We start from the raw sequence: 26,577 nt of genomic DNA, 5'->3' as shown, positions 1-26,577 counted from the left end.
AATGTTGTCTCACGTCGTATTCCTCGTAATATTACGATTAATCGAAATAGAACTCAGATAATGCCTAAGAGTGTTCTGGGTTCCCATATGTCGTATGTCTGTAATTATATGAAGAATATTCGTTCTGAAGCGCACTTCAAAGTCAATCCTCCTGTTATGACTTTTCCTCATGGTTTGATAGACTGTCTATTTGAAAGTCAAAGAACAACCTTTATGGGTTTAGGATATCGTTTTAATCCAGGCCAATCAGAGTTTATCATGCATGATGCTCGATTTCCATCTAGTTTGATGAAGAGGAGTTACACTCACTGGATGAATTCGCTTCATTTATCCATGAGTAAGAAGATGTCATCGGTACGGGAGTTGTGTTCGTTTAGTCGCCAGGATGGAATGAGAAGTGTCTTAGATGTGAATTACTATAAAAACTTAGTGGAGGTTATAACCTTCTTTAATGGTACCTTTGGACGTTTTTTAATATTAACCTGTTCGGGGTTTGGTTGCACAGTGTGGTATACATTTTTCCCATGTATTGATGGTCAAGCTCCTATGGAGCTCTTTACACCTATCGTCTCATATGATCCTCTCTTAAATATGGACTTTTTGGATCCCTCCTACAATTGTGTTGAGTTTACAGCTCAAAAGGATATGTCTGAGAGGATCAAATCAACATTTGTGAATGTTCCCCCGTTTTCTGAGATGAATATCCCGGCTAGTGGTGTGGTTCTTCGGAATGTATGTTTAGGCTTAATGATTGCCTTCATAATTACTACAGGTGTAGTAGATATGAGTAATGTAATGAACAATGTATAGAAGGAAAAAAATGGGCATTGTACTTCATTCACTTAGTGTGTCTAACGTCTTACGTTCTCAAAACCATTATCTATCTAATGGATATGGATATTGTATTCTAAAGCGCTTTAACTCGTCTTTATGTACACGCCAACAGCTATTGGAAGATATTCTCTTTGTTCATAACGATTTAACGACAACTACAAGTTGGTCTATGCCTCTTGATCAATTAGAATCAATTCTACAACAAATATGTTCGGATGAGTACCATCTATCTCCACTAAGATATCTTCTCATCCCGGAGTATGCTTTTTCAAAGTATTATGCCGAAGTACTTATATCATCTTATCCTGATATCATGTTTCGCAAAAGTCGACGTCATCGTGGTTCTATAGAGGTTCTTTTACCGCATAAGGATGATGTAGTGGTCTACACTGGTTTAGCACGTTTCTTATATCGTTTCTCTTGTGGTAGCTTACCGCTAAATGATGATTACCGAATATTGAATCGATCAAGTATCGAGGCTTTTTATAAAAGTCTTCTAGGTATAAGGGTTCAAAGGTTGTACTCAATTGAATTAGATGAATCCTTGAATTTCATTCCTAAAACTCATTTATTAGAGACGCTGTCACCTATCCTTCATGATAAGTCTGTCTATAGACTCATATCTCAGTTGATGGAACTCAATATTTTACATCAGGATATGTATCATCCACCATCTCCTTATGGTATACCAACTCTAGGTGAAATATGCAGAGTCTTATTCAATCTATACTTGGCCGAAAGCTTTGATCCTGGCTTTGCTCGAAAGTATCCTAGTATTGAGTTTGAGAGGTATTATGATACCGTTTTTATCTTTATTAAAGACAATGAACAAGAAAAGGCTTTCTTCGGTATAGAAGATCTGCTGGTAGATCTTGAGCTAGTCAACGGGTATATAAAGTCTATCGATACTTTAGGATGTATGTACTCGAGAATAGGTCCTGTAAAGAAAGTCTTTCGTATTGCACCTGATGGCACGATAGAACGTGGAGAAGATCGATTTGATTGTATATAATATAAGTAGGTGTCTATAATAGAAGATCTTTCTGCCGCTTATCTATGGATCATCTTGATTCTTCTCAAGATGCTCGACCTCTTTGTCGCGCTTAAAGGGTTCTGAAAGATGAGCATTATCTCTTTGTTCTTGCGTATGATCATCAGTCTTATCTGAACTTCTATCCAGCTCCTGCGCACTTATATCAATGGAAGAAGAGCTATCGTAGTAGCTGTCATTGCTCGAGCTTGTAGTGTAATCGTTGGTTACTCTGTCTTCGCTTGTAGTGGTATCGTTTACACTTGTAGTTAAGCTAGAATCATCATTCTTGCCATTGCTCTCTACATCATAGCTATCATAGTAGCTGCCATTGCTCTCATAATCATAGCTATCATTAGAGGGTAGGAAGTCTGCTAAAGATTCGAGTCTTTCGTCTCCATCCATTTGTTGACTATCCATGTATTTAGAGTAAGCGACCTTGACACATGCTATACGATATTTGTACAACATCAAAAGTCGTTGGTCAGCATTATCTCCCTTCTCAGCTTCTCTTTTTAGCTCCATATGGGTTCTCTCTTTCCATAGCCATACGTGTTGTGCTTTTTCTTTATCCTTGAATTTGTCAAGAAGTATCTTAACGTCTGGATCATAGGGATAAGGAATATCCGCAGAATAATCCCCAGCATACCAGTTGGATAGTGTAATATCTTCTACTGTTGTCTTACCTTCCCTGATGTCCTTCTGGGTCTTGAAGATAGCATAGGCCCGGTTTACACACCTGATTTCATCTTTCCAATAATTTCTTGTTCTAGGGTTGTATACATTGTCTGAATTGAGTTTGCTCAGCATTTCTTCTGCTCTTGCTTTGCGATCCCAGATCTCTTTCACTCTATCTTTGTTCTCCATTCTAATAACATAGTGTTCAATCAATTCATTTTCTCCTATGGTGTCACGTTGAGAATAATCATCTACGTTTCGCGCTGTAGTGTAATCATTTGCAGTAGGCGCATAGGTAGAAGTAGGCTCACAAGTGCTGCTAGTTGAAGAAGTTGTATCTCTTTCTTTTTGTTCTTTTTCTCTTTTCATCTCTTTTACAAGTGCATCCCATCCTGAAGAACTGTTAGTTGTGGTAGGCGAAGAAGTCCTATTGTTATTGTTGTCTGAATCACTTGAAGAATGGTTCTCAGGAGGGGTACAACTCTTATTGTCACTCCCAGAATTGTTATCATATTCTTTCTCTAAGGACCATCCCTTGCCGTTACCAGAGCTATTATCATTGTTGTTATTGCTATCGTTGCCAGGGGAGCTATTCTCTGGTTCACTATCATGGTCATCCGTATGTTGAGTGTCAACAGTGCTATAAGAAGTGCTATCATAGTAGCTGCCATTGCCATCTGAACGAACAGTTCTTGCTTCTGTCTCTTTGTTGCCATCCGTAGGCGTAGTTGAAGAAGACTTCTCAGAAGTGTTAGTAGTCTCATCTTCTTTATCCGGTAGGATTTCATCCTTATTGTCACCGTCTTCATCACTCCCAGAGCTATTGCTATTATCATTGCTTTCATGTGAACTGCCGTAGCCAGAGCGTGAGTCTGAGCGTTCATCAACGTTGTTGCCACCTGAGCGTTCGTTGCTGTTATGGTTATTGCTATCATTGCCAGAGCGTGAGTCTGAGCGTTCGTTTCTATCACTGGCGTAGCCGTCTTCATCACTATCATTGCCAGAGCGTGGGTTCTCAACAGTGCTATAAGGTGCATTAGTCGAAGTTCTATCATCAATGGTTGTTGAAGAGCTGGTTGGCGAAGAAGTGCTATCATCAACGTTGCTGCTTTCTGTCTCTTTCTTGCCATCCGTAGGCGTAGTTGAAGAAGTGTTAGTAGTCTCATCTTCTTTATCTTTCTCATGTTGGATTTTCTTGATAATGTATCTCAAGTCCTGATTTGAGCAGTCTTTTAAGTTTTCCACTTTAAAGGGTGTGGTCTCCAACCAAACATTATTTTCACTGTATACCACTTTCCTTTTGGTACCGATATCCACATTCATCGCAAGATGTGACGTTTTCTTAACAATCCGAAGTTGATTCCAATCAACACCAAAGGGAGTCGAATACGGTACACTTTTCTCGTTCTTTCTATTAGCATATTGGTTTTCATACCAATCAATGTCAACAAAATGTTTTGCTGCACCCTTGTGTTTTAGTACATCTTTACCATCAATTGTAGTATAGCAATAGGTTTTAGGTGCTAAAAAGAGCCCCCACGCTATTTGATCTTCTAGCTTCAATTTCCCTAAGACTGAAGAAGATACCATATCATCTGAGAGTGGGTTACCAAGAACTATAGAGTCTGTGTCTGTGTAGTAGCAGTCCTCTCTTGCTATATATGGATACATATGGATCCTTGCACATGCTGTAATAGCCGCTGCTAGTTGGACTGCAGCATTCTTAGGCGGGTCCCAACTATCTGTTGATAAATCTTTCTTTAAATTCGCTACGTATGTATCTTCGTACAGTTTGTCCCCATTTATGAAAGTATCCTTTCTTACTAATTGATTGTAACAATCTTGATTGCAGATCTCGGTAATAGTCATTTTTGGATTGATACCAAATCTGCCGTAAAGTGAATTCATAAGGATTTTGTAAACATAAGACATTCCTTCATTCCCATCTTTCTTAGCCTCTAACCTGCTATTATATAGATCGTTGACAAAGGTCTTGAAAGGGCTTTCCGTCTTCTTAAAGAGATAGCCACGTAGAGGGTAGATGGTGTAGCCCAAATCGCGAGCATATTTCAACTCCTCGCTATAGTAAACACCGACAAAGTATCCTGTTGGAAAGATGAGAGATCCATTAACCTTTTCCCTATAGGGTAGAAATGGTTTTTTGATAGAATCCGGGCATTTCACATAAGCCTCAATAAATCCATAGAGGGTGTCTAAATCTTTCTTCCTCAGATCTCCATTCCAGTATGGTTTACCAGCAGGCATTGGGTATTCTTGCATCACATAGGGATAGAGAGAGTTCACATCATAGTAGTACAAGTTCTCACCTCTTGGTTTATAGACATCAACATGACCTCCGTAGTAGCCCTTCCTGATGAATTGATCTTCATTCACGTTTGGGATGTGGATTGGAAAAGACGAAGCATCATAGTATTGAATACGAAAGATTCTCATAGCTAGGGATGATATGGTCAAGACTGTATTTATGTTCACATTATAGATATTCAAGATGATCTCTTGAGCTTTTTTCAGAACTCCTCCAAGTAGAAGCACATCCTGCTTCAAATACTCACGCAATTCTTCTTCCCTAAGAGAGATATCTTCCACAGTTTTGAGTTGCTCATGATCGAAATCATATTTAGCCCCAAGATCCGGACACAGGCTCTGTGCCAGGGTAGCCAGTTTTCCAGGAAGTAGATTTAACGAATCTTTGAAGGAGAATAACAGAACACCTTTCTTATCAACCATCTTTTCATTCACCTCTTGTTGCATCTTTTTGTAGACTTTGATCTCGTAAATTCGATGGTTTCGAATCAGAGGTTGAATGCTGTAGTATGGATGATGACAGATTAAGTGCTTAAGCAAGATTATTCCATCGAATCGTGATAAGTTATGGAAGTATATAGACTTAGCTGTCTTATACTGTGTAGTAGCTACTACATCAATCCGTTTAACCATCTCATATAGGATTTTCTCGCTCCTATCTTTGAAGGATGAATAGATTGCTTTGTAAAGCAAATCCTCGCTATAGAAAGTCATAATATCCGCTTTATCCACTTCCTTTTCAGGTAGAACCACCAGTAAACCTACTGCGTATGGAGTCTGCACTTCCATCCCCGTATCATCCTTATGAAGAATTGTCTCAATATCGGCCACCATAAATGGTGTAACACCCTTAGGATTAGGATTGGAAGAAATGATTTGCGATATATTGCTATTATAAGTACGTTTCTTATTCGAAATAGGTTTAGCAACAGGGGGTTTGACATCTCTTTTGTCGTTTAAAACCAACGAAAGAAGACCAAGACTCTTCTTGCTCTCGTTCTTGTTTCCAACATGGTTGCCATTCTCACTACCGTCCCAGTCTGAATTGTAGCCATCATCATCATGAGAAAGATCCTCTAAAAGGGTATCAAGTATCTTTATGATTTCATCTTTTGAGAGATGTTTTTCAAGATTTTGACCAGTTAGAAAAATACGCAGGGCGATTTTGCTAATGATAGCACCTTTGTAAGTCTCAAAAACTTGGATAACAGCCCTATAGATATAGGAAAAGATATCCTTATAAGGAAGGAACGCGCTACCATCTAGTGGAGTCAATGGTATTGCATCACATATAGTATATGTAATATCCTTACCATCCTTATCAATTAGGGTCAAGGTAATAAGGAATTTGGAATATCCTTTTACCGATGAGAAGACATAACGAATTAGAAGATCGAAAATAGCGATGATTATTAAGACGATTTCCAGAACGGTGAAGCCCGGGTCTATATCATGGGCAGCTTGAATCAAAAACGGATGTGGAGAAGCATATGTTGTATGACGAATACGCGTATAGAATAGATCAGAATCGAAGTAACGGCTTGTGTATGAACGGGTTGTATGAACCCTTTTGTATGCCCCCTTTTTTACTAACATACTAATACTGTAAACAATATCGATCGGAAAGCTCTTTTTTGAAAGATTCCCACTTTCGCTCATGAGCCTCATATCTGGTGGCTAATAGGGTTGCTACAGGTGCATTTGTTGTATCACTATCGATAGGACCGCATACAGCATTAACATAGGTATTATATGAATTCACTATAATTGTTTTCTTTTTATTCCAAAGATTCTTTTTATTCCTAAACTCAGTTGGAATACAATTATTTAAGAGAGATTCGAGTTCACGAGAAGGAATAACTCTTTTGAATTTCTCTGGATCATGGTAACCTGGTTTGGAACAATTCATATAGATGAACTCGTTGATCGTTAAAAGAGGTGGACCCAATTCCTTATAGGCTGAGATATACAACAACGGCAAGCTAAAGCAACAGTCTGCTATTGTTATAAAGTTGTCGTGAACTGTGTATATAGGGATAGGGATAGAAGGATCAGAGAGTAAGAACTTGACTACATTCATAGCGAGACAGGCATCCTTTTGATGAATGAAGTTGACGAAGGTTGATGACAGCGTTTTTCGACTATCTCGTTCCTCCGAAGGTATTGAGAGAGTTACCTTTTTCCTCGAATGAGTGCTTTTTGAGTAGACCCATATATGAGTCTCTGATGATTTTCGATAATCCTGTATTGTTGTAAATAATGGGACTTTATAGCAAACTGGGTTACCCCTTTCTGATGAGAACCATCCAATATTTTGGATCATATTCATCAAGCAATTCAGTCTAGAATATTTCACCTTAAAGAAGTCATAAAAGACTTGAGCCACAGCGTTCTGGCGCTTACCCAGATCGAAAGAGAAACTCTCTTGCAGAAAGATACCCGTGCTCATTAATGTTTTACCATATATCATAGGCATAAAGATTCCTTTCACTATCTTACGCGTCAGATTATCACTTACAGTAAGAATGAGTGAATCATTTTTATATTTATCATTATCATTTATGTAGACTTGCACTTCTTTGAGAAGGTATGAATAAATATCTTGGATATTGGAATCACCCGGTCGTTGTATAAGATTTGTATTCTTAGCCAGATCTTTATCTAATAAAAAGTAGCTCATTAGCTGATAAGCACTCGCGGAGGCGTCCTGGGTTATAGGATAAGATGTTATAGCTTGTAGATCTTGAGTAGTTGAATACTCTTTAAATACAACAACACATGACAGGAACTGTAATGGTTTTTTCGCATCACAAGCAAATTTGATTAATAAATCATTAGGAGCTTCTTCAAAAGTACCTTTAGCTTCCTCAAACCATTCCACAGCATCATCGTTATTATCGAAAGATCTGTAAAGGTGGGATGCTGCACAATAAAAGGATATTGGAATAGAAGAGGAGACTTGAGAGTCTTCTTTTGCAAAGATGACCAGACTTCTGGCTAGATCACGTTCGTGGAAATGTAAAATACCACTGCGATAAATTCGACCTCGGAAATCCAGAAAAGCGGGTAAATAAAAATGGTAGCCCTCGTAGGCTATTGCTAATTTCAATATGTATTGCTCATAGCCGGCACGCTGAATGAGTTTCATCAATTCTTTGAATAAGGTGGCAAGGCGTACACTTTTGGAGAAATGATATGAATAATACTTCTTCTTAAATTTCTCATAAATATCTTTGATTTGTAATTTAGATAGAAAACTTGGTAGTATTAAACCCTGCTCAACCAATAGAGACTCATTTTGACGAATATATGACAAGAAAGAGCTATTAACCTTAAATGGTTGACTTTGCAGTTTATTCATGATATCACATAATTCAGTGGAATTATCATCATGGAATTCTAAATAAAAATTATCTAGGTTCTTTGAGCTTAACAAGCGGTAACGCTCATCTACATCCGCAGTTAAACTACTTAAATAACCACCCCTTAGATCGGATAGATACTTAGGCTTTTGATTATCCTGGAGAATACTTTGCCAATCTTCTGGTTTGCAGACCATGGGCAAACTAAACCTTATAGGTAAATCGGATGCGGGAATTTTGCAGTGTACGTACTGATGTTTAGCTAAATAAAAAGAACCATTTTTCTTACGGTTTGGTTCATCTTCAATATTCCCAATAATCGAAATTTCGATCAAATCCTTTCTTTCCAAGAATGAAGCTAATTCATTACCAAAATGAAAGGTGTTTTTCGGGGACCCATTAGGTTTCGGAGCGATATCAACGCCGGCTTTAGCAGTCGATATGGATTGTTCATACCTAGATTTGCGATTCTTTAATAGTTGGATCTGAGAACGCACAGTAGTATCTAGACGATCTATTAGAGTTGATAGACGAATGACTGAATCAGATTCCACTGAATTAAACAACACACTTAACACATGGATTAGTAAAACTTCCAACGTATGTTGACCAAAAACATTGAGTGAGTCTTTCTCTTCAGCAGTGAGCTTAGAACTTTTCAAAAGATAAGTCATTGCAGATGAATCATATCCTTTCTTGACTGATTGAAAACCCGCTTTCTTTCTCTTTCCAGATGAATCATCAACAACAGATTCCTCACCTCGCAGAATCATCATTTTGACTGCGTTAGGGACTGTTTTATACATCGATTTCTCATCAAATTCCAAAGTGGAGTCCTCAATGAATAATTGAAGTTTTCGCAACTGCTCATCGCTAAGATGTGATCCCCTACATTGTTCCAGACGTTTGAATACAATCTGTTTGTAGATCGAATCATTCTTTGTAGGAAAACAATCTTGGTAGCTTGAAGTACTCTCACTTAGTTCAAAGACACTCTTGTAAAAATCTGACCAGAATCCAATAACTTTTTCACGATCATCACTGCCGATAGGTGGCAAGAACTCGTGAGTTCGAGTAATCCAGGTTGTCTCCTGGGAATCTTTCTTTTGATTCATATTGTGACTATTTGAGTTGGAGATATAAAACTAGGATTTTAGGCATAGCTATATGAGTCAGATATAGCTATGTGGCCACCACCGCTGTGACCTGGTTTACTAGACTACCCATATATGCAGTGAGAGGCTGGATAACTCAACAACCTCTGATACTTTCCGGGATTGGGCATCCATAATATGTTGAGACCTTATTAGTCTCTACTCTATGGACTTGGATCTCTTTTAAACGTGAAGTTGCTAACTCATCTCCCCGTTGCCCTACGACCACTAGTTCTAGTAGCCAGCATTCACACTCTATATTTGCTAGAACCTAGATAGGTTCCACTATAGAGATAGGCCTGTCTTATACTCTATAAGGGGTAGAAGGTGTGTATCTGTATTCGCTCTTTTCATCCAACTCGAAATATCGTAAGAGAATAACTTTTACGCCCAACAACTCACATGCCTTTCTTGGCCCAACAGGCTAGCTCTTTTCCACAAGTCTTTCTTCATAGAGGAGGAAGCGGAACTATAGAGATGAAATAAAAATATGAATATGAAGAATTTCATAGACGAACCCTGTTTTTCAGTCGGAATCGGAATCGGAATCGGAATAGTTCTTTCGCTAGCTTTCTTTGCCGGGTTTAAAGTGGGGAAGGGCTCTGAAATTCTTATTTTGGAGTTGGAATTGGACAAACTCAAACAAAAAACCGAGTCGAAACTAGAAATGATTTTTAAAGATTATACTGCTACAAATGGTAATCGTAGATTACCTGACGAACTCGATTTCAAACATATAGTCGATAATGTCTTTATTATAGACGAGTCTTTGCAAGAACAAATTATAGGACTGCACAAAATATATTTAAATCTCATTAGTCATGGCACAGACAGTAGTTACTTTATTGAGATTCTGAATACGTATGGCCCTTTTGTAGGTATGTAGTTAGGACTTGGCCTGGAAGAATCAAATGAAATACGAACAACCGCGCTGGTCGTAATAGATCAACTTTCATGCTCCAGCGTGAAAGTTCCATTTCAGGGAAGGACGACGTACTATGATACTTTCTGTTTTGTCGAGCCTTGCTTTGGTCTCTGCTTTGATGGTTGTACGTGCTAAAAATCCGGTACATTCCGTTTCGTTTTCCATCCCAGTCTTTCGCAACACTTCAGGTTTACTTCTTTTGTTAGGTCTCGACTTTTTCGCTATGATCTTCCCAGTAGTTTATATAGGAGCTATAGCCGTTTCATTCCTATTCGTTGTTATGATGTTCCATATTCAAATAGCGGAGATTCACGAAGAAGTATTGCGCTATTTACCAGTGAGTGGTATTATTGGACTGATCTTTTGGTGGGAAATGTTCTTCATTTTAGATAATGAAAGCATTCCATTACTACCAACCCAAAGAAATACGACCTCTCTGAGATATATGGTTTATGCCGGAAAGGTACGAAGTTGGACTAATTTGGAAACATTGGGCAATTTACTTTATACTTACTATTCCGTCTGGTTTTTGGTTCCTAGTCTGATTTTATTAGTAGCCATGATTGGGGCTATAGTACTGACTATGCATAGGACTACTAAGGTGAAAAGACAGGATGTATTCCGACGAAATGCTATTGATTCTAGGAGGACTATAATGAGGAGGACGACAGACCCACTCACGATCGACTAAACGGAGAAGTCGCGCCGAAGGGAGCATATTGGTTCGAATCCAATTCGTGAGAAGAGTCCAGAGTGTGCTCTCAACTCGACTTGCTGCTGCATTAGCTACACGAAAATAAATATACAAAGCATAGCTTGACTCCTTATAGAGCATAGCACTGGCCAATCTCTATACCTAAGAGTTGTTACAACCTTAGCGAAGGAAACGTTTCATGTTCCTGGGGCTACCTTTCTTAGATGAAACCAGGAAGTGCCGGAGAACAACAAAAGAATCGAATCCATGGGCGTGCCACAGCTATTATTTCAAAAGCTCGGAAATTACTTCTGGGAACAGCCAGAAGATAGAAAGACCAGTGCCTGGCCTGCTACTGCTTCGGATGGATAATACGACGTTACTACTCTCCTTCTTGCTTGCCATTTCCTTTTTAAAGCTGCTCATTCTTCAACCCCAGGATGTGATGACCTATTCTATCTTAACTTTAGCTACTCAGAAAAACCTAAACGATGGATGTTTTTCCCCCGTCTTCCCAAACCAATTTACCTATTTGAGATGTCTCCATCTCCATGTGTGGCGTGATAAGATAAGGACCACTAGGGGCCCGGTTTGTCCTTCTTCCCGCAAGAACCCTAACCCTTCATTCTATTCCATACAGCCTTGGTAGGACATCTATTTCTCAATTCCATAAACCGGTAAGCTCCATTTTTTTATAGGACCTGAAGGCTAGGCTAAACCTCTCTCAAAGGGATTCCTGAGCGGAACTCTTTTTAAAATAACTGGCGATATTCCCTTAACTGCAGATTCAATAGCACCGATTATGAACCCGGAAAGAGAAGAGCACCGTCTACTCATACTGTCACACCGGCCGGCAACGACTTTCACTTTCTAAATAGAAAGGAAGAGGTCAGTCACCAACAGGAGGAGGATATGAAAGAGAGTCCCAATTGGCCCAATGCCGGTTCGACAAGAAGAAGCAGAATATAGAGCTCGAAACCCGGTTTTCTTTCTTTTTTCTGGATGAGATCCAAATCCAATCCCGACATCAGGAGCAGCTCAAGCAACCTCTATTACTAAGAGGAATCACGGGTTCGCTCGGGTCAGTTGGAAAACCCCAGCCTTTGTCCTTCACCACAAAACAAATAATGGAATGGTAAGCCAACTAATTGACGACTATACAAGCTGTATACCGGTCGATAGACCGATGAGACCTCTGTTTGATCTTCCTGAAACTAGAAGAGAAGGAAGAAAAAAGTCAAGTGAAAGAAGCTCACATACCTGCTCTTCTTTCCCACTCCAATTCGTTCTTTCTTTGGAGTGGCCTCGTCCTCTTGGTAAGAAGACTACTACACTAGATCACCTGGTGCTCACAAAAAGAAAAGCAAAAAGACAAAGATAAGGGAGGTAGAAGCTTCTAGGTGGTGGAAAAAGCGCTAATAAACTTACATCATGTTACTTAAACGTTATGCTTAACACATGAAAATCTAACATTTCTAAAACGAAGTAGAGTTGCATTTCTTCCAAAGAAAGCTTACTAAGTTTACTTAGATAGTGCACGAAGACATGAATAGCATGCATACGCAAAAGAAAGGGCTAAGATAATTGACTGGGCTTGCGATCGAGGAACTGCTAATAAGCATGTAATGCATTCAACAAAGGATTACCTCTTTAGGTTTGGGGTCTACTAAAGCTTTTTTATTCATATGTTATTCCATCCTTCACTGACATAAATTGCCGCTTTTGAGCCCATTGGAAGTAAACCAATGGAGATATCTTTATCTGATTCAACACCTAAAATCTTTATCCTACACCTAAATATAGCTAAAAAGTAAAGCGAAAGAAGCCCACTATCCCACTCTTCTTTCTCCCCCTAGCGACAGGGGGCCTCGCCTAGACTAAAGGCTACATTGAATTCCGATCTAGATAAAAGTAAAGCCGCTGCCCAGCTCTACCTTTATGTATGCCGGAATCGACCAAACGGAACTAGTCAGAACGGGATTTCACACCTGGCGAATCTTTCACTCTACCTCCTCTTATTAAGACCATAGAATGTTCCTGCAAATTATGACCTTCGCCTGGAATGTGAGCAAATATATCATGTCGATTGCTCAACCCTCAAGCAACCCCAGGAATAGGAGGAATAAGAGAAAGAATCTGGAGAAAGTAGGGACTTAAGGGCCCTAAAGTTTCCAGGCTTTCAAATATTGCTACCAGTCTTTCAAGATTGTCTGGGTCTCCTTCGACCAATTTCTGGACTAAATCGCAAGATTTCGTGCCACGGGGGAGTTGGGTCCCTCGTTCTTCAAGGAGTGGTTGTATGAATCGCTGGTTAATCTGCTCCTTCAATGTATCTCCAATATTTTAATTCACGTGCGCCTTATAATTTTCATGGTTAAGCCCCCTTGTTACACGGGCCGCTCGAAAAAGAAAGAGTATAAATACAGGCGCAGGTACTAGAAAGCAAAATTTAGGCATTATTTCCAAAATATAGGCCAAAACTTCGTTAGACATTGCGCGTGTAGAACACTGACTAGAGGAGCAGAGCAGCAAGAGCATCCAGTGATTTTATCAATAGTAGGGACAGAACCACACTACAGGCAGAAAACAGCATAAGAAAGAGAATAAGTATACTAGAGAGCTGGAAAGAAACTTATCTAAGCACTAAAAACAAAGCTGAAATAAGGAATGGGAGAAGCCATAGTGCAGATCACCTTTCACTTTCTCTAGAGTCCAGCCCTTGGCCTTGGTTCTATCAGCTATGGAGTCTTCCTCTTGTTCTTCCCTTCTCTAGTACAGATCCAACCACAGGATCTCTGTATGTATGCGCTGATGAGCTATACCTCCCGGACGAAACACTTCTCAACCCTGTAGATGTATATATATATAAGTTTGAGTTCTGGACGTCTTGGTATTGGATCCGCTCTTCTGTTAGCATAAACATGAATTAGATTCTATTCGTCTTCTTTATTCTTAAGAGAAACCCCCCACCCGAACCATTCTTAAGACCACCAAGCCCTCTCGAATGAGTTCTACTATAGAAGCTTTCAACGTAGACCCGGGGACAAATCTTTCACTCACTGAGAAGTGAAAACCTGTGACTAGATCGTCCTGAAGACGGATGCGACGGGAAGAAGTGGCATTTGGAAGTGTTGCTGACTTAACATTTAGGTTTCGGCATAACAAAGCTTGCACTGTCTTTTCGCACTTAGGCGCACAGCGTGCCATTGGTAATGATTCTACTACGGTGCCACAAATTCGCAAGCTGATCCTAAGTAATCGTTGTTGTTCATTGGATTCCGGAGGAACTACTTCGTTAGGATTGGGGAATTGCTGCGATTCTTCCTGAATAGCCTGGATTCTCCCGTCGAGAGTCACTTTGAAAGTCTTACCTAAACTCTTCCGACTGAATATGATAAAGCCTATAAAACAACGAGCTACTATCATTTCTTCATTATAGATTGAGATCTTCTTCGAACTTGATGCACAAATAGATGGAATAGCAGCAAATAGCATCTTTCTAGCCTGCATATTCGTGGAAATCAATCTCATTTAGAAAGCCTTATCTCTATCTTTCAGCAACTGAACGGGAAGTGGTTTAGGAAAGGACTTTAGAATCGGATGCGCTCGCCCAGCGAGAAAGGCCCTGACCCTGCCAACCAAGTCAAAATCAAAAAGAAAGAAGAGAACAAAGGAGAGTGAAAGCCCTTCTAGGGATATGGAAAGAATGAAGTAATGAAAGAGGAAGTCATCGGCAACCCCTCAACCTTTGGATTTCCTCCACCAATTGCTGCAAAAGTAAAGGGTTCGCCCTTTACTTTTTTGGATATGAAAAGGCAAAGTTCTCGCTGAAATAATTAGGATTTTCTCTTTGAACTCGTCCCGGAATGGGCATTATGGCAAAGAACAAGAAGAAGACAAAAGGAGAAATTTGCCCAATAGTCACAAATGGTGCCTCCACAGGTTGACATCCGATCCAACCTAGTAGTAAGCGATCCGCCAAAAACAACAAATATATTATATGGTAAATCGGGCGAAATTTTGCACTACGTACATACATACTTTGATTTAAAAAGGGTAAAGCCAGCAGACATATAAAAACTGGTGCTATTGCGGCTACACCTCCCGCTTTGTCAGGTATACTACGAAGAATGGCATGGATCGGTAGGAAATACCATTCCGGCACAATATGAGGCGGGGTGGGCATCGGATTAGCGGGTATATAATTGTCGGGATGCCCCAAAACATTAGGAGCATAAAAAATGAAAATGGAAGAAAAGATAGCAAAAGCTACCCAACCTACCAGATCCTTTACATAATAATAAGGGTAAGAAGCAATTTTATCCGTATATGAATTTATACCTAATGGATTATTTGATCCATATTGATGCAATGCGCCCAGATGAAGAATACTGGCGCCTACTAAAAGAAAGGGGAGTAAATAATGAAGACTAAAAAAACGATTTAAGGTGGCATTGCCCACGGAGAAACCACCCCAAAGCCAAGTCACTATGGTATCTCCTACTACAGGTATGGCGCTAGCTAAGCTTGTAATTACTGTAGCTCCCCAAAAGCTCATCTGACCCCAAGGTGGTACGTATCCTATAAAAGCTGTCACAATCATTAATAGGAAGATTACAACTCCGCTACACCGAACAAATTCCCTAGGACTGCTATAACTCCCATAATATAGACTACGAAACATATGAAAGTGAACCACAATGAGAAACATACTTGCCCCATTAGCATGCATATAACGGAGAAACCAGCCCCCTTCAACATCTCTCATAATGTGTTCTACGCTGTTGAAAGCTAGATCCACATGAGGTGTGTAATGCATAGCTAAAAAAACGCCAGTCACTATCTGAATGACTAAACAAATACCAGCTAACGGACCGAACCCCGCCCAATAATTAAGATTGCTCGGGGTTGGATAATTTATCAAATGCTGATTAAGTATGGAGAATATAGGTTGTTTAAGAAGAGAGAATCGTTGGTTCCTTATAGTCATTTCATTCTCTTTTCTATCGTGTATCCTGACAACTCTTAAAGTAAAGAAAGCACACCGCTTGCCTATTCCGCCTAAGCGGCCCGGTGCACTTTTCCTTAGAATATAATGAATTGGAAGAGAGTAGGTGAGGTCTTTCCTCACAAACAAATGGAATGGGAATAAGGCTTTTTCATTCAGCGCAGTTGCAGCCTTATTATATAGATCTAGATAAAGGACAAAGCACTGGTCACGTTACAGCTACTGTGTTGACTGTAACTATAAAACGAGAATTCATTTTAATTAAGCTTCCACAATCGATTCGTGAGCACAGACGATTTGATAACAGAGAACAGTAACTCTTTCTTAAAGGGCTAAAAAAGAGATAGAACACTCTTTCCTACTCCAGGCAAGTACTACGGTACGCATACGGACTATAACTCCAGCCTACTGCTCCGTACAGAGTAAGGATTCAGGGCTTTAAAAAAATGTTATGTTAGGTTCTTAGTAGCAATCGGATACTTTTTCTTCTTTTACTTCACATAGCCTTTCGTCTCCTTGATAGCAGGAAGTTCTCCAAAAGTATGAAAAGCTGGAGGACTTTGTATCAGCCATTCCGGTGTGTTTGGATTCTGTTCAACAGCCCAAGGACTTGGAGCGCATCTTTTGTTGTTTCCACTGCTTGAAGTGATTGTTACGACCACGAAGAAACGACAAATCCCAACTACGGATATATAAGAGCCAGAACTGCTAAGGGCATTCCATCCAGCGTAAGCATCTGGATAATCTGGAATGCGACGTGGCATACCCGAAAGCCCTAAGAAATGCATGGGAAAGAAGGTCGGATTCACCCCGAAAAAAGTGATCCAAAAATGGATTTGACCTAAAGTTTCAGGATATGTCCGACCAAAGATTTTACCTACCCAATAGTGAAATCCTGCAAATAAAGCAAAAACGGCTCCCATAGAAAGTACATAATGGAAATGTGCAACCACATAATAAGTATCATGTAGAGCAATGTCTAGCCCAGAATTTGCCGGAACTATTCCAGTGAGTCCTCCTATGGTGAACAAAAAGATGGACCCTACAGCAAATAACATGGGTGTTTTGTATTGTATCGAACCCCCCCACATGGTAGCGATCCAACTAAAGATTTTGATTCCAGTGGGGACAGCTATGATCATGGTAGCTGCGGTGAAGTAGGCACGGGTATCAACGTCTAAGCCCACAGTAAACATATGATGAGCCCAAACAAGAAATCCAAGAACACCTATACTGATCATGGCATAAACCATGCCTAGATACCCGAAGACCGGTTTTCCCGAAAAAGTAGAAACGATATGACTTATGATACCGGATCCAGGCAGAATGGGAATATACACCTCTGGATGGCCGAAGAACCGAAAGAGATGCTGGTATAATATGGGGTCTCCCCCTCCAGCGGGATCAGAAAAGGTTGTATTAAAGTTTCGATCGGTTAATAACATGGTAATTGCCCCTGCCAGTACCGGAAGTGATAATAAAAGTGGGAATGCTGTCACTAGAACGGACCACACAAATAGGGGTGATCTATGCATAGTCATTCCAGGTCCACGCATGTTGGAGATAGTTGTTATAAAGTTGATAGAACCTAAAATGGATGAAACACCAGATAGATGAGGACTAGAAATTGCTGAATCAACTGCTCCTCCAGAATGGCTGGTAATACCACTTAAGGGCGGATAGACCGTCCACCCAGTGCCGCTACCCACTTCTACTAAGGCTGGGCTTAATAGGAGCAAGAGACTTGGTGGCAACAACCAGAATGAAATATTATTTAATCGTGGAAATGCCATGTCAGGCGCACCTATCAGAATCGGAACAGACCAATTACCAGATCCACCTATCATCGCCGGCATAACCATAAAAAAGATCATTAAAAAGGCGTGAGCCGTTATTAAAACATTATAAAGTTGATGATTCCCGCCAAGAATTTGATCGCCGGGTCGTGCTAATTCCATACGAATCAGTACTGAGAAGCATGTGCCCATCACTCCAGCAATGGCACCAAAGATGAAATAGAGAGTCCCTATATCTTTGTGGTTAGTGGAGAACAGCCATCGGACCGGATTTGTCGTAAAATTGAGATTCTTTTGTTTCCTTCCTTATCAGAGAAGGGTCCCTCTTAGGGAGCTGGGGCTTCCTTTTTAAAAAGAGGGGGGCTAATACACAGGGAAGAGGCTTACTAGAAAAAAAAGACTAACTAACTACATAGCTACTTACATAACATAATATAATTTCATAAAGTCACTCTCTCCAACCTTTTATATATCCGGCTTTATAAAGTAAATATGAGATTTGCGTTGGTTTTTCCAACGAAACTAAGCACTTTTTTTCTTTATCATTCGGAAGAGCTCTTTTTGTGGTCTCACTTTACCACCATCTGAAATGCGCGATACTTCGATTGGTGGAAGCCAGTCTATGAAGATTCCCCCTTTTCTTACGTGCAATTCCCCTCTTTCGGTAAGCATCCAGTATCTCATCAAATGAACATTGCTCTAAGCTTGTCCTGTAGCTTATACGTCGTTTGAAAGCTGCTTCAAGGGTCCAACGAATAGCTAAGGTTTGTTGACGATCCCTGGCTACAATCCCAGGGACATCATAAATAGTACCTGCTCTTCCTACTCTTTCCACTTCGCATATGGGCTTTATATTCTCTAGGGCGTCAACCATAAGTTTGATTACATCGCGTTCAGTTCGACCGGGGCGATGCAAAGTCTTATAAACAATAGCACGAACTCTTGTTTTTTTACCTTCTTTCATGCGAAAGTTGACCAACTTCTTGATCAATTGTTTTTGCTCACCATCCAAGTCCCCCATATAGCTTAGAATTTCCGAGCAATTGGAAGCCGCTTTCGATGACGAGGCCGAAGAATTTATATTACGCGATCGTTACTGTCCATCTTTATCAGCCAACTCCCCAGTTTCCAACAGTGACTAACCTATGGAGTGCTATTCTTGCGATAGAATGCTCAATTTTAGCCATATAATGGATATGATTCAAAGCCAGACTAGTCAGATAAGATAGAGTAGAATTCCCGTCAGAATCTTCCTTACTTAAGAAATATCCCCTGGCTGGGAGAGCTTTCTTGCTTACAGGGGTGGAACCGAGGCAGGGCTAGTTGCTTGGGATTACTTGCTAGCAAGAGGTAAAGCTCATACAAGGTATGGCAAAAGCAATAGTAGTTATCCGGAGACTGACGGTCCTTCGTAGGCTTTGACTATGATTCTCCCGCGCACCTTTCTATAGTATAATAGCATAGCAAGTATATGCTTCTAAAGCTATACAGTATAGTAGCAAGTATTGCAAAGAAACCGTTACTAGTGACTGTATGATGCAAGAGACTCTACCTGGTAATAACCCGTATTTCCTCCCTAATTGGCCCAGAGCAACTAGAAAGAGATTCTTTAACCAGAAAGAATACTGTAATAAATAAGCTCATCCTAGGCATAAGCTCTACTTTCTCTCTCTTGTGGTTTCATCTTGTCTAGCAGGTGAGGAGAGCCTCTTCTATCTATTTTTATTTATTTTAATAAGTAATTCTGCGCTGTTCTCTTATAAATGGAAACTAAACTCAGTGTCTTCATCTTTTGCTTTTACCAGGAGCACACAGCACTGGGATGATTAACTGTAAATTCTTCCACAGCCGGCTTAACAACTTTAGGGGGACTGGTATGCCGGACTTAACCTTGGGCAACAACTTTCTGAACGTCCTGAGATCAACATGCGACAATAACCAATCCTCATCATCATCCCCTTTGTCTTCACCGTCACCATCTACATCCACTACAGCATCATTGCCCCTTTCGCCTTCACCATTTTGATTTCCAACTATAAATGTCTCAGCAGTTTCCACAATCCCAGACGCAGCAATGAAGATGGACTATGAGGGGCCTGGCAGAGGTTCAGGCATTTTGTATTCTAGGAGTCTTCCGCAGGGTAAAGGACTGCTCTTTGTAGATCAGCAGCTAATTTCAGGAGAAGAAACGGAGACCCGGGTCAGGGCATATGCCTCAGATGTTAACCTCTTTCAGCGCAACTTTGCCTTGGTGATGATGAAGCTTTCAGATTATCGTGTATTGACTGCACCAATGGGGCAGGTTAGGCTGAATTGTCGCAAGGTTGTTTGATGAAGCTATCATACTTCAGCATTTGTTTGTTACACATTTTATCTGCTATTGCTACATTATGATTGATGTATAGATACTTATGTAGCTGGGCCTTTGTTCGGGGATGAAATCCTTGGAAAGGAATACGCGCACATTGTTTTGTAACCTTTTCAGAATGGCTAGGCTTTCCCCCTTAACCTATCAAATTGCTAAAGACCTTGACATCATATCATTCTGAAGCAGCTGCAATAAACCGGTCTTTCTTTGTCATGTCAGGAGAAGGCGGGCCACTAAAAGCCTGGCCACGAGGGCATCTTCTCTTCTACTTATACTATAGATCCGCACAGCTGCTTCCCGAAAGGCCCCAAAAATAAGCCCTTATAGGCACATTTGGGGCTAGACAGATACCATGTGCTTCAAGGCGTCATAAACGTTGGATCTGCGCCCAGCAGTTGGGACTGCAACAAGCAACTAAAGAAAATCAACTCGAGCAACCCTTCTCCTTTACTTTACCAAGTATGCCTTTTAAGGCTTCAAGCTGGGATTTAAGGCATCTTTTATCGATCTTCTGGGAAGACTGAAAGGGTATACTCGGGAGATAGAGTTCTTGCAACAATACATACTGAATGATAGGCTTTAAGCCGCTTTCGATAGCTACCTTTGAGGAGTTATATCAAGAAAGAACCTGCTTCAAAAGCCTGTGAAACTGCTATTGTGATTAAATCGAAGATTAGCTCTTACGCTCTGAGCTCTTAAAAGAAGAAGAAAGAGGCTATGATCAAGCCCGTTGCGGCAATCTTAAGCTAAATAGGCGAATATTGCAGCTCTGACTTCCTAGCTAGGCAAGTTAGGTATATAATAACTCGACTGTAAAAGAGAGGTACGGAGTCACTCGACCGACGGGAGAAGCATTAGAAGGACTACTTAGGATTATTATTTGATAGGTACACGACAGCCTTGTCACTTGCAAGAGGACAGGTTCATCAACAAAGTAAGTTTCAACTCATCAAACCCTCTCAATTATGTCTGTGTGTATATATAGAAATATATGTACGTGTGTGTATATTGTATATCTCATATGCGTGTTCTGCATCTACTTGCCTAAATTTATGTTTGATTCTCATTCCACCTTTGATTACAGGCCCTACTTTCTCGGCTTCACCTTCAATGCGACCGACCTACCTTCTGAAGATTACTACGATTACATTGTAGTCGGTGGCGGGACAGCCGGTTGTCCCTTGGCGGCGACATTGTAACAGAGTTTTCGCGTGTTGTTGCTTGAAAGGGGTGGAATTCCGTACGGAAACCCTAATCTGATGAGCCAAGACGGTTTTCTTGAAACCTTAACGGAATGGATCATTTTTAGTCCACTGCCCCAGCTTTCACATCCAAAGAGGGAGTTCCTAACGCCCGAGGGCGAGTTATTGGGGGAAGCAGCGCCATTAACGCTGGTTTCTATAGTCGGGCAGATCCATATTTATGCAAGAACTCTGGTCTTAATTGGGATCTCGGAGTGGTTAACCATTCCTATGAATGGGTTGAGAAGGCCATTGTGTTACAGCCGGACCTCAAGAATTGGCAATCCGCTGTCAGAGATGGCCTAATTGAAGCTGGGGTTGATCCCTACAACGGTTTCACTTTGAAATCACTATGTGGGTACCAAGATTGGAGGCACTACCTTTGATAGGATGGGTAATCGCCGCAGTGGTAGTGGGTCATCTTCATCAATATGCTAAACCCTTGAATATCCGGGTTGCTTGTTCATGCCATTGTCGAGAGGATCTTGGTAAGCATCATTATCTTCTTCTGCTTTATCTGCCTCCAAACAATCTGCTATTGGGGTTGGTCTCCCGCGACCGCAGCCACGAGAAAAGAAGAAAGAGCTAGAGGCAGCTACTATGATACAAAGACAGAAGCATCTTCTACTATATTTCTTTTCCAAGCTGTTCAAGTTATACAAAAGGCTACAACGCAGGCTCACAAAAAAAGAGGTTCGTTACGGGGACAGGATTTGAACCAGAACCAGGAACAGATAACCGCCATCGACAGCTTTTGTCATTGAAACATCAAATCCCCAATCGCTACATTCTAAAAGGTCTCAACCGTGTGTTAAATGGCTGTTTTGTTTCCAGCGCGTATAACACGCAGCAAGTCAACTTTCCTTCTACGCTAACTCCTGAAAATGTGGAGCTATAGCTCGGTAAGCCTTTCCAAGACCAACAACCTAATAGTCTCGATCCGCGATCAATGGCACTCACACTTCTTTATTCAAGTAGCATAAATAGGTCTTCCTCAAGTAGTAGCCCTATTTATTCAAGCGGCTAGTGTAGCTAATACAGCAGCTAGTGTAGCGTCGGAAGCCACTAGTGTGTTATATCGGTATAGTAGAATAGCATAGCAAATAGATGCCTTCTATAGCTAGACAGTATAGTCTCAAGTATTGCAAAGAAACCTCCGGCAAGTCTAGCTGTATAGTCTTATATGCAAGTAGTTAGTAGCCCCGCTCTCTAGCAACCCTACCAGACTTCTATTCTAAGTAAACTATCTTTATGCAAGCTAATACACGTCATAATCAATTAGCAAGTACTGCTATGAAGAAGCGTGGTTTCTTATATAAGATATTTATTATGCACCGTAGGTCTTATAGAAAGAGTATATAAGCTGTGAGGCTTCGCCGACTGAGAACAGAAGAGGCTTCGCCGACTGAGAATACCGGTTTTATTCGTTGTATTTGATCTAATAAGAGCTGTATCGATTTTCTTGTATATGAGTTGAACCATTCTACCTCGCGACATGATAGATTTGATCCGTAGGACTTCTGGCATCTAATAAGAACTTCTCTTTAAATGGAACATGTAGGAACGTTAAATACGGTTTTCTTGCTGCCATGCTCCCAATAGATTTGACTGTATATAAGAGGTAAAGAAAGAAAAGAAAGCAAGTGAGTAGACCTATATACGGGATACGAACGATAGAAGAAAGAGTGTATAGAATACAATGTTGTTAAGAGTTCTGCTGTTTTAGCAGTTATTGTAGCTATTGTTGTTTGAACTAAGCAAGTGTAGCTAACCTCGCATTCTGTAGCTGAAAGCGCTATTCAATGTTGCAGTTGCTTCTAACTATTAGCTCTTTGTCCGGTAAGTTCTCTTTTAGTTGCTTGGATACGTAGTTAAAGCAGAAAAGCGATGTATAGCTTTATAAGCATATACAGTATAGTAGCAAAGAAACCGTTGCTAGGATGCCAAGAGACTCTACGAGGCAATAAGGCGTGTTATATGCTTATAACAAGGTAGTTTACTTGCTGTTAATGTATCCGGTCTTACCCAACCAGCTTATGGCACTGTAGCAATTCAATTGACTTGAAAGAAATCCCTTAGCTTAGCGACATCCGAGGTCGAATGCTTTTCTGCTGTTCAAAGAAATGCTTACCAGGTCTGGGCTGGATCCCAATCCAATAGCCGCAATTAGTTCGGAAAGACAAATGCCGGTCTCGGGTCCTAGTAAGACTGACTTTGCAGCAGATTCCGTGGCATCGGACGCAGAGGCATAGGCACAGGTGGCATCGTGCGTAGGTAGAGGCGTAGGCACAACCCTATTCTATTAGTAGCCTTAAATGGGGCGGGGCATGAAGCTACAGGTTCTATTTGCGGTCGTGAGACAGAGGTCGGAGGCAACATGTTATATAGGCAGCCATGCATATTAATAGATCTTCTTCTTTCTTCTTCTTTTCTTTCTTGAGAAAGAAAATCCATAGGTGCTGGAGCGAAAGCAGCTCGAACGAAGAGAAGAAGCTGCAACCATCAACGGCAAAAAAAAGACGTTGCTTGCGTTAGTGTTCGTAACGAATCCCTCGGGAGGGCATAGGAAAGCGACTACACCACCATTGTTTGAGCTTATATCGATCGTTCCCCACCACAGGTTTATCCTGCGATTTCTCTTTACTGAACCTGGCCGAAAGGATTCGTAATGTATGTGTCAACGTTGACAAAGCTGTTTACGTAATAGGCTGCTGGCTAGAAACATAGGAATTTTGAATGTTGAGATGACTGGTTTATCGATACACTCGAGTAGACAACAAGCCCAACTTATTTAGCCTCTATCGCGCAAAAGGGACTCCACAGGTGTTATGTGTTACATTAAAGCATAAACTACGGATGACAGCATTCTTTAGCTGCATATCGAGGTCGGAATGGGAACGAAGAGGACTAAACCCCGTAATCTTCCTGCCTCTGGTCGAGCTAATCGGCGGTAGCGAGCAGAAGAAGAAGCGAAGCTACAGCAGTCCCATTCCTTCTTATCTACGTAAGACATAGAAGAGAGTTCAGCTAGCTTTCCGTAACGGGCTACTAACTACGACCTTGCTTCCCTATATTAGCAGCACGTCGAAGGCCTTCGTCAGGTGTCGGAATCACATTTAGATTGTGGTCTATGAACTCAATACCAGATAAAGAAGCAGCTAACAACTGAAAGAATAGAGGGAAGGTAGCATTGCTTTCACACTTCTCTCTTCGTCATTCTAAAGCAAGGAATGAAGTAGCCCGTATAGCAAGAAGGAAGGGTATAGGAAATGCAATGAACTTCATCGTAATAGATAGATCATAATTTAATGCGTCGAACTCTAATGAGAGATTGTTGCATTCATTAAATCAAAGTAAACGATACATGTTGATTGCGCGGATAAGCCTTCTTTCCGGGAGTTATGAGTGAGTAGCTACTATGGTAAAAGCCCCATATGCTATCAGTAAATGATACACGTTGATTGCGTGGATGCTAGTATCCTTGGTGTTACCTTACATCCACGTAGGATAGAGGTTAAATAAGTAGGTTGAAGAACGAAGTCTAGTGCCAATGGTACAATCTCTTAGCAGTTAACAACAGCCATCTGATTCTCATATATAAGAATTCCCGGCAGGCGGCATCAAAGCACAACGGCTTTCGGCGGAGTTTACGCCTTCCTGTACAGGTTTCTCACAGATAGATGAATAGCAAATACAAGTGAAGCAGCCGGCCTAGAAGAGATATGTTCTTCTTCTATCTCTTGCACAAAGAAAGCTAGCTCTATTGGCAATCTCTATTCTTTCTATAAGACCTACTCCCGCTGGTCGAGCATCTTTCAGAACCTACGGCAAGTAAGAAAAAAGGTGCATAAGAGAAGTTTAGTGTTCTAGAAAGAGGTGCTAGCAAGTGAGTATACCTATATACGGTATACGAACGATCTATCTCAACTAGCTATGGTAGTTAGTGAATGCGGGAGACAAGCGTTAGCCCAAAAGCGTTAGCTTGGCTCCGAATGAACGACCAGAAAAAGTCTGTATGAAAGCTCTAAGCAAGTGAGTATACCTATATACGGTATACGAACGATAGAAGACAAAGAAAAGAAAGAAGGAGCTAAGCAAGGGCGGTTATGCTTCCAATCTGCTAAGAGCATGTCTGTCCTCTTCTGAAAAGGTGATGGCTGTGGTTGGCTTTGCTCGTGCAGAAATGAAAGATGAAATGAGCCCTGCTCTCCTTTTTAGAGACTTTTCTCACTCCCATTTCGGGCTAGACCATCGAAATCTTCAACTTCAGGCTAAGCCTACATAACATATTAAATCACGGATTAAGTCGACATAACATCCTAACGTTCAGTCAGGTTTTTCCAATTGGATTTCCTTTTGCAGGTAGAAGTAGGGCATTTCACTCACCTTAGAGTGAGTGAGGTGATTACAGAAAAGTAAAAGAACTCTGTAAGAAAAAAGTCCTTTACCTGGTTGTCGCATCTTGTCACCCTGTCTGCTTATCTGTTCGTAATGCTTCCTTCTTCGATTGAATGAAGTCCTTCTGAACTGGAATCATGAATGGGACTCGAACCCATATCTACGTGCGACTTTCCTTTAGTCGAGATCATGACGGGAAAATCCCGCTGCCCAGGGTCTCGGCGCCCTCCTCCACCTTTCGGCGAGGTATTTGCCTAGCTGCCTTACCTTTAACCCACCCCCCTATTCTTATGCGCCGTCGTCTTCCCAAGACCTTATGTTCAAATATAACCGCGCCCCTCTTATCGCCCCCTTCCCTGCCACTCCCTTCTGAGTGCGGCTTCTGTTCCGCCGCTTCGGCGTAATTCATAAAAATCCGCTTGGACTTGCCGGAAAAAAGGACTATCCCTTCCCGCTTCTCTCAGGCTTTCGATGAAAGGAACGCAATAGCAGGAAATTAGAAAACGAAATATCTCAACCGGCTGCTATTATTAAAAAAATATACCGCTGAGCTAACGAGGTTAAAAAGAAAGAAGAGAAATTGGGCCATCTTTCCCGAGAGAGGCCGCCCCCTCTCAGGGCAGGGCAGCAGTCTTCTATTTTTAGTCAACTGCTCTCTCTATGACGAGCTTTCCTGTTTCCTGGGCTCTACTCGCCCGTCTACGCTCCGACCCAAGCAAGAATTGAAAAACGATGTTTCCTTTGATATTCGACGAGAAGTCTTC

At 41.0% G+C, this 26,577-nt stretch overlaps 8 protein-coding genes across 8 annotated transcripts; 2 read left to right on the top strand and 6 right to left on the bottom strand.

Annotated features, from left to right (window-relative positions):
- The first annotated feature begins 802 nt into the window (after window positions 1-802).
- V9627_mgp03 (hypothetical protein) lies at window positions 803-1,846 on the top strand. Its single transcript has one exon. It carries the CDS (start codon window positions 803-805, stop codon window positions 1,844-1,846), a length of 1,044 nt encoding a protein of 347 aa, YP_011069409.1.
- A 42-nt stretch (window positions 1,847-1,888) lies between these two features.
- Dpo (DNA-directed DNA polymerase) lies at window positions 1,889-6,535 on the bottom strand. The gene has a single exon. The coding sequence runs from the start codon at window positions 6,533-6,535 to the stop codon at window positions 1,889-1,891; it is 4,647 nt and encodes a 1,548-aa protein (YP_011069408.1).
- Window positions 6,465-9,344, bottom strand: Rpo (DNA-directed RNA polymerase). The gene has a single exon. The coding sequence runs from the start codon at window positions 9,342-9,344 to the stop codon at window positions 6,465-6,467; it is 2,880 nt and encodes a 959-aa protein (YP_011069407.1).
- Window positions 9,345-10,381: 1,037 nt separating this feature from the next.
- On the top strand, window positions 10,382-10,999 carry nad6 (NADH dehydrogenase subunit 6). The gene has a single exon. The coding sequence runs from the start codon at window positions 10,382-10,384 to the stop codon at window positions 10,997-10,999; it is 618 nt and encodes a 205-aa protein (YP_011069406.1).
- A 2,955-nt stretch (window positions 11,000-13,954) lies between these two features.
- atp4 (ATPase subunit 4) lies at window positions 13,955-14,533 on the bottom strand. Its single transcript has one exon. The coding sequence runs from the start codon at window positions 14,531-14,533 to the stop codon at window positions 13,955-13,957; it is 579 nt and encodes a 192-aa protein (YP_011069405.1).
- A 262-nt stretch (window positions 14,534-14,795) lies between these two features.
- On the bottom strand, window positions 14,796-15,992 carry cob (apocytochrome b). Its single transcript has one exon. It carries the CDS (start codon window positions 15,990-15,992, stop codon window positions 14,796-14,798), a length of 1,197 nt encoding a protein of 398 aa, YP_011069404.1.
- Window positions 15,993-16,501: 509 nt separating this feature from the next.
- On the bottom strand, window positions 16,502-17,998 carry cox1 (cytochrome oxidase subunit 1). The gene has a single exon. It carries the CDS (start codon window positions 17,996-17,998, stop codon window positions 16,502-16,504), a length of 1,497 nt encoding a protein of 498 aa, YP_011069403.1.
- A 382-nt stretch (window positions 17,999-18,380) lies between these two features.
- rps7 (ribosomal protein S7) lies at window positions 18,381-18,827 on the bottom strand. The gene has a single exon. It carries the CDS (start codon window positions 18,825-18,827, stop codon window positions 18,381-18,383), a length of 447 nt encoding a protein of 148 aa, YP_011069402.1.
- Between the last annotated feature and the right edge of the window lie 7,750 nt (window positions 18,828-26,577).

Source organism: Daucus carota, mitochondrion, assembly GCF_001625215.2.
Source record: "Daucus carota subsp. sativus mitochondrion, complete sequence".
NCBI classification, from domain to species: Eukaryota; Viridiplantae; Streptophyta; class Magnoliopsida; order Apiales; family Apiaceae; genus Daucus; species Daucus carota.
This window is presented reverse-complemented; position numbering and strand designations above follow the sequence as displayed.